The sequence below is a fragment of the Vitis vinifera genome, chromosome 2 (assembly GCF_030704535.1).
Source record: "Vitis vinifera cultivar Pinot Noir 40024 chromosome 2, ASM3070453v1".
Lineage (NCBI taxonomy): Eukaryota > Viridiplantae > Streptophyta > Magnoliopsida > Vitales > Vitaceae > Vitis > Vitis vinifera.
Window position 1 is genome coordinate 6,920,150 of NC_081806.1, and position 11,943 is coordinate 6,932,092.

The window sequence follows — 11,943 nt, forward strand, 5'->3', positions numbered from 1 at the left end:
GTTAAATTCCAATATTTCTTTCTCCAGGCGCTCAACACAGCGCGTGGATCACTCACCGTAACCCTTTACTTTTGGTTCTCAGCTTTTATCGGGGTTTCCAACTTTACTTCTTCAGACTTCAGACATAAGAATGCAATTTTCTCGGGAAAATTCGTGATTGAAAACTCCTAGCCGTCCCGACCGTTCCGCAACCACTTCTTAAACGCCTCTTATCTTTCACTCCGCAAGAGTCTTCGCTTCTTTCCCTTCCTCTTTCGCCGGCCGAGCTCGGTCGGTAAGTGATTTTCTCTCTCTCATTCTTGGATCTCTTTGTTTGTTCGGTTGCATGGAGGGGTTTGTGGTGGGATGGGTTGGCTGCTGATAAAATGAAAGAAAAAGAAGGAAGAAAATGATATTTTGGATCTTTTTCTTTTTCTTTTCCTTTTTTCCTCTTCAATGTTGTTTTGGTTTCCGAGAGACGGAGTGAAGGCGCGGTAGCGTCTCTCTCTGGTTGATGGGAAATGGAAGAAAAGGGAAAGAAAAATGAAATTTTTAGTTTGTTTTTCTATTTTTTGATTTTGTGTTGGTTTAGTTTTGAAAGAACGAGTCTTATCGCGGCTGGGCCAAATTATATTTCTTTGCTTGGATTCTGAGACACGGAGGAAAGGAAAATTTTGAATCGTGTGTCTAATGTTGTTTTAGTTTCTAGGGGATCTAGACCCGAATTTGGACCTAATAAAGAGTTAGAAAGTAATTATTGCATTTCACTGGGTGGATTCTAGATTGAATCCTCGTTAATTTGTTATAATTTATTTTGGGATTATGATGATTAAGTCTCGAAAATTTTTCATCTTGTCGGAACTTGTTCATGGGATTTTCTAAGCTTCTCTTATTTGCATTTTTAGATTGGAAAAATGTCCTTTCAATGTAAGGATTCATATGTGTTATTTTAGATTGCCCTTCTTTTTTTTTTTTACTAATTATTTCTGTGTGGTGGTTTTTGAAATTTGGATCGTACTGTAAGGTCAGGATGGTTTTGATGATGTATTGTAGTGAAGCCTAGGCGGTAGTCTAGTTGTGCGCTTCTCCTTCTTCTGTAAATGGGCTGCTTTCAGTCAACAGCAAGAAAGCAGTTTCCTGGACATGAGGACCCAGTAATTCTTGCTTCCCAAACAGCTTGTAAGTTGTTTACTATTTCATTAGAAGGTTAATGTTGACACAGCTTTTTCTTAGTCTCTGGTCTCTGCTTTGTAATGATGCATGCTGTGTGATTGTGAATTTAGCTTCTATCCTTCCAATCGGTTAATGTTAGTTTACTATTTGGTTTGGAGCTTGTTATGATCGTGCCAGAATTTTAGGCCCACGACTTGGTTACAAATATTTGATAATCTTGGGTTTTGTGGAACACAATATTGGCAAGTAGATGCTTGCGGGGGAAAAATTGTAGATATGGCCATGATGAATTTACATCTTCCTCGGTCTGATCTTTCTTAGAACCATACTCTTTAATCCCTGGAAAATACTTCTGTATGGAACACTGAGTTGAAACCCATAAATTTAATTGTTCTAATGTACCTATTTTTAGCTTTTATCCTTCCAATCAGTTATTGTTAGTTTACTCTTTGGTTTGGAGCTTGTTATGTTTGTGCCAGAATTTTAAGCCCATGAGCTGGTTACAAATGTTTAATAATCTTGGGTTTCGTGGAACCTAATAATGGCATGGGTAGTTGCTTGTTGTGGAAAAATAATAGATATGGCCATGATGAATTTAAACCTAGCTCAGTCTGATCTTTCTTAGGACCATACACTTAAATCCCTTGAAAAATACTTCTGTATGAAACACTGAGTTAAAACCCATAAATTTAATTGTTCTAATTTACCTGTTTTATGTGTCATGGGGAATACACTTTCATTCTTTATTGGTATAATTAAATTTGGATAATCTATTTGCTAGTTCCACTTAGATAAAAAAAACATGTATGCTTGTATATGCATTTGAACAAACACTCATAAGATAATTCATGCATTCTATTGTTTTATGGTTAATCTTTGAGGCTTGTAAGTAGATCTGAACTGTTCTTCTTTTTTACAATATGGAATGAACTGAAGGTCATGCTATTTTTTCTATGGTGCATTCTAACAGCATTATATCTTTTTGTTTATTTTGATGTCGATTGATAGTGAGCCAACTGTCTTGCCATTTCTTGATTCTTCAGTTAGTGTGAGTGAAGTTGAAGCACTATTTGAGCTATTCAAGAGCATTAGTAGTTCTGTAATTGATGATGGGTTAATAAACAAGGTAATCTGCAATGGTATTAATTTTTGCTTTTTCTTTGTCCTCATTTCTTTTCTGTTTTGTTTCCTTTGTTTTTTTCTCTACTATGAAATTATATTTTTGGTTGATCTTTAGAAGGCCCTAATTTTTTTTTTCTTTAAATTTATCAATAAATACAGGAGTCCATTGGAATGGGATTGCTATTTTCAACTTGGTATCATCTGTGATTTCACAGGGTTGTGCTTGTATATAACTTAATACAGGGATCCATTGAAAATGGTTTCAAATTTTGACAAGATATTATTTATAATTTTAAAGTCTTGCACTTTTATATCTCTTTCTCTCTCTCTCACACACATACATGACACTAATAGGGAGAGAGAGAGAGGAGACAGAGATTGGTCATTGGTTGCGTAGCATGATGGTATAGTGCAGCCTTCATTATATTGTTTTCTAATTACAACACTGCTGTTTCTTAACTTTACCTCCTGCTGAATCATAGCAACACTTCAATATCTTCATTTCCAAGATTGACAAAATTTGTGTTTATTTGTAGGTGCATTTCTATTTGCTTTTGTTCTATTCTGTAGTTGTTTCTATAGTATTTATGAAAAAGAAAGATGTCCTTTTGTAGATCTTTGCTCAAACGGAGCATTCAATGTTCCTCTTGTGTATGCAGGAAGAGTTTCAATTGGCTCTATTCAAGAACAGAAAGAAGGAGAATCTCTTTGCAAATAGGGTAATATGTATTGTTCTTTATTTATTCATTTAAATATTTTCTAGAACAAGGTCTAAATTATGCTTACAATATGATATTGGTTCAAAACCAGTGATGTGGGTTATCTTTGGAGCTTACACTTGTTTAAGATGTGGAATAGATTTTGTAGAATGCCTAAGCTTAAAGTAAGGAGAGAGTTTTTATTTTTTTTTTGTCCTTCTCACCTACTCTGGGCGTTTATGATATACCTCATGATATTGTGTGTGCTTTTTATATATTTTCTCATTTTCCTATCAAAGGAAAAAAGGGATGTGGGATAATGTTTGAATGATATTTGCTGGTGTTTTTTTTCCTGTATTTAATCTTCTGGTCAATGTTTTTTATTGTATTGCATTAAAAACCAGCCTATCAACCGGTTTTGGCAGATGTTTTTTATTTTACTTGTGGCTAGAATATGCACATCAAAGATTTTTTATGCTTCTTTCCACAGCCTTTCACTTCATGAGGTCAATCGCAAAGTCTAGTTACTAAGTCAAAAAGAGTGAGATTTCCTTAATGGATTCCTTTTTGATTGACATGGATATTCTAATCCCTCGGATATGTGATGAAGATGTCTTGGTTTAGGTTTTTGATGAATGCCCATGACTTGCGCAGTCCTAAGTCTATCTCTATGTAGGATATAAGGCTGTGATTGATTAAGAGTAGGACTTGGGCAGTTGTTTAACTAGGCTTCCGAGCTGAAGATTTGCTTGACAAAGAGGAACTTTGATCAAAACTTGCCAAATTGGTTTCCAAATTTCTGCAATGGAGGGCTTAAAGATCAAATTCGATAGATCTGTTGAGAAAGGTTGATTGTGTCTAAAGATCAAAAATACCAAAAATCACCAAAAGAAGGAATTCAAAAATGTAATATGAAAATACCTAGTGCTGGACTGTTTTGTTCTTTCATTTTAAATAAAGAAATTATTTGTATCTGGATGGATCTCTTTAATCCATTAGGGGTGGTGAAGTGAGCTGTGAATTTTATTGCTGGAATCAATCCCTCACTTGGTCAGTACTGGAAGAATTCCAGCCAAATGGGCCCATTAGGTGGGAAGGGGGGAGTTGATTTCAAAGAATTTTTTAATGTGATTAGTTAAACCTCTAAGAAACTTGAACTATATGCACTGCAAGCATTATTCTTTTCACCATTTAAATACTTCTATTTGTTTTGAAATTGGAATAATTTTTTAATCAGAAATTGGGATCATTAAACTTGCAGATCTTTGATCTTTTTGATGTTAAGCGGAAGGGAGTCATTGATTTTGGTGACTTTGTCAGGTCACTAAATGTTTTCCATCCAAATGCCCCACAAGAAGACAAAATTGATTGTAAGTTTACTTGACATTTTAGGATTGCTTTGAATTGCATGAACTGGAGTACTGTTATGTGCAATTGTTCTCAGTATATTTTAATACATCTTGTATTTGACATTATATTGCAGTTTCATTCAAGCTCTATGATTTGGATAGCACAGGATTCATTGAGCGGCAAGAGGTACCTTGATGCTTTATTTGTCATGTCTATTATATATTTTTTCAATTGGTCAAGAGAGAAAATGTTAGATGCTTATGTTTTTTGGTTTTTGCCTCTTTTATTGCCAATTATTTATACATCATACATACTTATGCTTCAAAGGTCCCAAAGACAAAACTATTTTCCTCATTAGAAATAGTAAAATGCTTACATGTTTTCTGTTTCTAATCTATCTTTGTCCTGTTTATTACGTGTTCATTTACCTGAGCCCAAGCTCACGGACGTGATCATCTGAAGAGAAAATTACAAGACTTTTCTCTTGATTGTTGTGTTGATTCAATTATGTTTTATTGAAACCTCTATGTAGGCATCTTCATTCTATTTGATTTTGGCAGGTCAAACAAATGTTAATTGCACTTCTGTGCGAATCTGAAATGAAGTTGGCTGATGAAACCATCGAGATAATACTTGATAAGGTGACTTGTTGAACTGAGCTATAAGCAACCACATAATTCTCTTAGAGAATTCATTGAACATGCTACATTACCACGTCACATGTTTTGTCCAGTCAATATAAACCATTTATAACCTAGATATATCTGCCTATTTGAGCATTCAAGATTGACATCTGCCCAACTGGGTCATCACAAAAAGGTCAAATCCATGAGGATGATGGTTGGAAATTTAGGGGCTGTGTGAGAAGCTGGATTCCAGTTGAACTGTATATGCTATTGTCCCATTGACGGGGAATAAAGCATATGAATAAATCCTGTTGGTTGTCTCCTTTTTCAGGAAAGGAAAATTTAACCTACCATCACTTTCCATGCTAACAGGACGCAAAAAGTGGCAGTTGATCTAGGAAGTTGGCCTGAATTTTTGGTTTCCTGAACAGTTCCTTTGGCCATTTTATTAGACAGGAAATATTCCTGGCGTTTCCATTGGTTGGAGTGGGCAAATTAACTTATATTTGTAGTACACACTCTAGGTCCTCAATAGTGATTTTCATGAATTGCATTCCGAAATATCTCTCTCCTCATAACTTTCATGTCTTTCCTGTTGGTACTGGGTTTCTTTTTGCCTTTCTTTTCTTTTCTGCTATTTGGTTGCTGAGATTTTAGAATTTGTCAACAGACGTTCTTGGAAGCTGACGTAAATCAGGATGGGAGGATTGATAAATCTGAGTGGCAGAATTTTGTTTCTCGGAACCCATCATTGTTGAAGATAATGACACTACCATATCTAAGGTGGGTAATCACAATGTTCTGGTCTCAAGCATCAACAATCATCACAATGAAGCTTTTTTTGACAGTTGAGTAATTAATATGTTTGGGTGCAAAAATGCAGGGACATAACGACAACCTTTCCGAGCTTTGTGTTTAATTCAGAGGTGGATGAGATTGCTACATAAAGTAAAAAAGAGTGGCTGCTAGGTTTGGAAGACATTTGCAGTTTGATCCTTTGAAACCCAACTGTTTTACATGAAAGAAAGAGTAGATGAGTTTTGATTTTGTTTGTTTAAGAGAAATGCCATCTACGTGTATTTGCAAAAGGTTGTGGGTGGCTATAATTAGCTTTCAGTAGTTCTCACTTGTCGGTAAGTTGTAAAGCATGTCACTACAATAGATATCAAAGCCTTCCCATACGAACAATTTTACACATATGTGATCATTCTTAATTCAAGTACATCAGGCTGCCATGTGTGAAAGCCGCTTTTACCTCTGCACAATTCTTTGTTCCAGTGAAGGGGCGGTATAAAAGCATTTTTTACCCCAGAGAAATTTCTTGTGACGTTGCTCTACATTAAAAATAGAACTACAGGACATGGCAATGAAATGGGATGTCTCCAACGATGCATTGGCCCTTATTAATGGTTATGGCTATTGCATTCCTTACAGCTTCGGTCTAATTTTTCAAGTTTTTATATTAATTTTTTTTGATGATCCACGATATGAGATTTTTAGACCATGAAATCCTTGAATCACGACGACCTCTGCTTTATTTTAAGCTTTGGGTTGTCGCTTGACGTTAGGAAATAACCGGATGTAAACGCAGTCCTTTTAGATCAGAAAAGGCACAAAAGGAGAAGTGAAACTGTGAAACTCAAACGGCCGAAACTACGAGACCCACGACCTCATTTTTTGTAGCGGAGTGTGTAGAGATAAATGCGTCTTTCTGATAGGAAAAGAAGGCAAACGTCAAACACGACGTCGTTTTAGGTAGGAGCAAAAGGAGAGCGGAGAGACGGTAAAAGTGGACCTGAGTTTGGTGGCTTTGTGAAACGGAGAAATTTGAGCGGGGAAAGTCCCGACGGTGTCGTTTTACGCCACAGCTGAGGAAGAGGAAATGGACTTTTGAGCTCATCTGGTCAGGTGCTAGGCTCTGATCTACTACCAACCTTGAACAATAAATCGAACTCGCCATCAGCTCGATTAAGAGTTCCAAATCAAAGAAGTAAATTGAACTTGACTTAAGATGAAGGAACCGAGTGCCCAAAAAAAACCGATTTCTTAAGGCTTCAAATCAAACTACTAGTCATTCAGACGACTATAAAAGAAAAGTAAGGAAGTCCTTTTCTTGACTTGGCTTGCATGATGTATTCTTGACTTGGCTTGCATGATGTAGACATTGTCCGCACGCGTCTACTTGGTTAAAAAGGATCTCTACATATATAGTGTTAGAAACTTTCTCTCCTATCTGATGTAGGACATCACAAACGTGCATTATACCTACCCTTTTTAAAGAAGACCTATACCCTTTGGGCCCAAGGGGACCCTCACGGCTTTAAAACGTGTCTACTTGGTTAAGAGGAGTCTCTACATATATAGTGCTAAAAACTTTCTCTCTTATCCAATGTGGGACATCACATTTGTTGTCCTCTTACTCTTTTAGCTTGCCTTGTGGAGGCCTCTTGGGTGTCTACGGCAGATCCAATCAGTCTTGTGAGGAAGATCATGTGCCATGGTGTTCTTAATTTTTTATTTAGTTTTGGCATGGGTAATTGATAATTAGAATGTTCCTGAGGTGTAGGTCGCATTTTGTCCATACATAAATATGGATTATACTGTTATACCGGAACAAATAAGGAGAAAAATGTATCTTGGAAGGAGTTCCACCATGATGATATGTTTTGATAAAGCTATGACAGCTCCCTGATAGTTGTATGTGACAATATGGCATGCATCAATTAACTCCTGAACCAGTGAAGAAATGGAGGAAATCATGTGCTACTGATAGTATAGATTTGTCTAAGAAGATGGAGTCTGAGTTAAAGGAATGGGAGGGGTGTGGAGATCATATCATCCAGGGTGATTCTCATGCAGATGAGAGCAGATACACGGAATGGTACTCAAGTATAACTCATAAATGTATAGGAAGACCATCTCCTGTACCCCACCCAACAGCTCAAGAGTCACCATATTCTATGCTGTACCCAACAACTCAACAAAAGTCATCTTCTCTACCCAAGCTTACAATTCAACAAACACCATCTCCACTACCCAATCCAGTGACTCAACAAATTTCATCTCCCTTAGCCCCCACCACACCTCAACAGAAGTCGTCTCCTGTATCCAGCTCAACAACTCAACAAATGCCACTTCCTCTAGCCAGGTCCACAATGGGGCCATCTCATTTATTGAGCTCTACTACTTAACAAAAACCATCTTCTCCTCCCAGCTCAACAACCATAGAAAAGTGTCCATCCCCTCTAGCTACCCTCACAACTTAATCATGGCTATCTCCTCTACCTGGCTCAACCACTCAACAAAGGTCATCTCCTCCATCCATGACAACAACTCAACATAGCTTTAATCCCAATCACTCAGGGACATTTAAAACATCTTCCCTTCTCTTAACTAAAAATGCTAGAATGGTAAATTTACCATTCATTCATAAATAAGTTTTTGGCATATGTATAACTTAGTTTAATTAATCAGACTGATACTATGCAGTCTGCTGCATTGTGGGAGATAGCTCACATTGTAAATGACTTCTCTACTGAAGGCTTCGATTCCCAGCAATTAAAATTACTTTTGAGATGAAAGAATTATTCTGTGTATTAATAATGAGGCCAAACTAGGTGTGGAAGTTAAGAGACAATGGAGTAGAAGAGGTTATCGAAACTGAGGATTGGGAGCAGACTCTGCTATCACACTTGCATTATCTGGCTACTGCTTGTGTGGAATCTTCACAAAACCCCAAACCCACCTTAGATGAGGACCCCTCTGTGAATATTGCAGCTTCAATTGAAAGTTCTCCTCAACCTCTTGTTCAGATTCCTCTTGTATGGCCTCTCAATGGCATTTTAACCCAGAATTGGATCCAAGATGTCATGTCTGCCTTGAGTGGTCATCCTGGTATCTCTCTCGCTCAGAATTCCCCTCCATCTTGCCCACATGTGTGTTTGATAGTCTCCTTGTATCAGCGTCAAGGATTCTGCTGAAGGAGCCAAATTGTGTGAGAATTGATTGTTTTGAGGGGGACTTGGGTGTGGTTGTAATTGTTGATATCCATGGGCAACTGCACAATCTCAATTTTCTTTTCTAGGATGCTGGTTTTCCTTCGCAAAAACTCATCTTTGTTTTCAATGGAGACCATATTGGTGTTGGATGGGGTCTCGAGACACTTTTACTTCTGTTGGTATGGAAGGCAAAATTAGAATAGTGATATTCATTTTGAGGAGTGAACTTTGGTTTAAAGTGGAACTTCATGTGATTTCCCAAAAGGAATTTGTTCAAGTGCTTAACAGTATGATTTTGATGTTAATTTGAAATGAATATTAAGAACTTGGTACTTTTTTATCATTATTATTGCTAGTAAAGAGAATAATACATGAATAGTCTTTGTAGGTAATATTTAGCTTTTCCTTCATTTATTTTACAAAATTTGTGTTTTGTAATGCACTTTACAAAATTTGTTAGGTAATATATTTTGAGTTTTGATGCCAGGTTCTTATGCCACATAGGGTATATCTGCTTAGCAGAAATCATGAAACCAAGCTGTGTGTCTGCATGTGCGCTTGAAGAAGAGGTGATGACAAAATATGGAGATCAAGGGACACGCATCTACTGTAGATGCTCAGAATATTTCTCAAAACTTCCTTCAGCCTCAATTATAGCTGGGAGTGTTTATACCATACATGGAGGGCTTTTCCGTAGAATGCCTATTGCTCCAATAAGTCCTCCAAAATGAATAATTTGGAGAAGTCCAACATTATGTGGAGACTCTGTCTATAGGTTCTTTGGAAGAATTATCCAAAGCAAGGAGATCAGTTCCAGGTCCTCAAAGTTTGGGAATGAACTTAATTTCTGATGCATTGTCATCATATCCTTCAATGGAGAATGGCCTTAGACCAAACTTAGAGAGAGGAGTCTATTCTGGGGTCCTGATTGCAATGAGAACTTCTTAAAGAAGTCAAATTTAAAGGCTACTTCATAGACTTAATTCTTGTTTCTGAACTCCTCATATGCCAAATTAGAATTTGTTTCTCCTTTCTGTATGAGTTCTAGAAATAACCAGTTCAAAAAGTTGCAATACTAATGTCAGGATGATGTCTTTTATGGTTCCCACAGTTGATTATTAGATCACATAAAGGCCCTGAAGCTAGGGAAAATGACAAGTTCTTGGTAGGATAGATGAAGGATACTCTATAGATCATGAAATAGAATCAGGGTAACCAATCACATTCTTTCCAGTGCTCCAGGTCGTCCATTGTTTCAGGTTTGTTATTTCACCCCACATTTTTCTTAGTTATATTATTCATACTGTTGTTAGTCTTGTTCTCATATGGAGTGTCTTCACAACTCAACATTTTGAATCTCTTGTTTTACAGCTTTCCTTCGCACGCTAATTTTCTTGTGCAAAAGTAGAATGTTATATCATCAGAGATGCATAGGAACAGAAAATTTTAAACATGCATTGGAACATAAATTTTTGAGAGATTAATCCAGATGCTTCTCTCCATCAAAGGATCAATACTTTATACCCTGTGTGGATATGCATGAAATGGGAACTTGTTATATATACAGAGGATTAACAATTGCCTCTTTACCTTCCTAGCTTACACTTCTATGCTTACTTCAGCCAATAATCATATGGAGTGATTTCAAAATTTTTGTAATTGAAATTCTACGCATTGAATTTATCGATATTTAATGATAAGGAGGCATACATTGTACTGAAGCCTCCTACTTTTGATGATCTAGTTTTCCACACTTTTGAAGCTGCTACCCCAGGAGCAAAGGTATAGAATCTGGCAACATATTTATATAAAACATCATACAATTTGTCTTCCAGTTGCATATAAAACATAATGCCCATCTTAGGCAGGGTGTTTGCTCAATTAAAGCTATGAACTCACAGATTTGTTGCCAACAGGATGAAAGAAACAAAGAAAGTCTAGCAGGTGAGGAGAAGAGCATCTACTCAGAAATTTGTCACCAGCAGAATGGAAGAAACAAAGAAAGTCTAGCAGATGAGAAGAAGGAACAGAGAAACAGAAGAAGAAAAGAAAGTCAAGGTGATGAGAGGACAAGCCGAAGAAATTCCAAACAGCACCAAAAGAGAAAAGACCTTATGGGAGAGATTATTAAACAACTACACTTTGGCAGCTGAGAGGAGAAAATATCATAGTTAGTAGAGACTAGAGAGTGCCTTCATCACCCAGTCTTGTCAGTTTTGGAGCTTGATGGTGGAGCTGATTGACATGGTCTTTTTCCAAGTACGAGAAATCGCTGGCTGCTGTCAGTTTGATGATATTGTTATTCTTGCAGAAGGTGTCCAGGAAGTTGTTAGAAATTTAAGCTGAAGCTGCTCCCCTTGTGCACTGCTTGACAGACCTTATAAACTATGAATGCCAAACTCAGAGGAGGTGCTGCAGGAGACTCGGTTTGGAGATGGGCTAAGAATATCAGAATCTTCTTGAGTTTGCATCCCAAAACAACTGAAGCTTGTGTGTGCTGTGATTAGCTGTTAAACAATAGTGTTACCTACAGGTTATTTATCTAATTCCTCAGCATTCTACTTTCATCATGTCAGTGGGCAGATCCTTGTAGTAGAACAGTTGCAAGGCTTTCCCTTTTTTCTTTTCTTTTTTAATTATTATATATTTGTAGAAACATAAAAATATTATCAGTTTAATTGTAATATTATGAATAAAACAAATTAAATGCATATTTTAAAATTAATTAAATTAATAGTTTAATTATTATTTTTTGTTATAAATATGTGGGCATGTATGTGTGTCAACAAAAAAGGAAAAAATATATAAGAAAATGATATGTATGTGAAAAAATAAAAAGACAAAAAGGGAAAATATGTGTTTGTGTAAAAAAAAAAAGAAAAAAGAAAAAAAAGTGTGAATAAGAAAAAGGAAATCGACCTAGTTACAGGACAACAGTTCAAAAATTGGGCCGGCCCATACTCAGCCCATTATTACCCAGCCCCAATTTCTGTTTGG

The 11,943-nt window shown here is 36.6% G+C and overlaps 1 protein-coding gene across 5 annotated transcripts; it reads left to right on the forward strand.

The window, feature by feature from the left end:
- CBL01 (calcineurin B-like protein 01) lies at positions 1 to 6,213 on the forward strand. Of its 5 annotated transcripts, none has more exons than XM_010664291.3 (9): positions 1 to 274; positions 1,004 to 1,158; positions 2,196 to 2,278; positions 2,934 to 2,993; positions 4,234 to 4,342; positions 4,456 to 4,508; positions 4,883 to 4,963; positions 5,619 to 5,731; positions 5,832 to 6,213. In XM_010664291.3, the coding sequence occupies exons 2-9, from the start codon at positions 1,080 to 1,082 to the stop codon at positions 5,893 to 5,895; spliced, it is 642 nt and encodes a 213-aa protein (XP_010662593.1). In that variant the 5' UTR covers positions 1 to 274; positions 1,004 to 1,079; the 3' UTR covers positions 5,896 to 6,213. The 5 variants fall into 5 exon arrangements, with proteins under 5 accessions (XP_010662593.1, XP_019079543.1, XP_010662599.1 ...); XM_010664297.3 differs by having other exon boundaries at positions 39 to 274; positions 1,009 to 1,158; XM_019223998.2 differs by lacking the exon at positions 4,883 to 4,963.
- Positions 6,214 to 11,943: the final 5,730 nt, after the last annotated feature.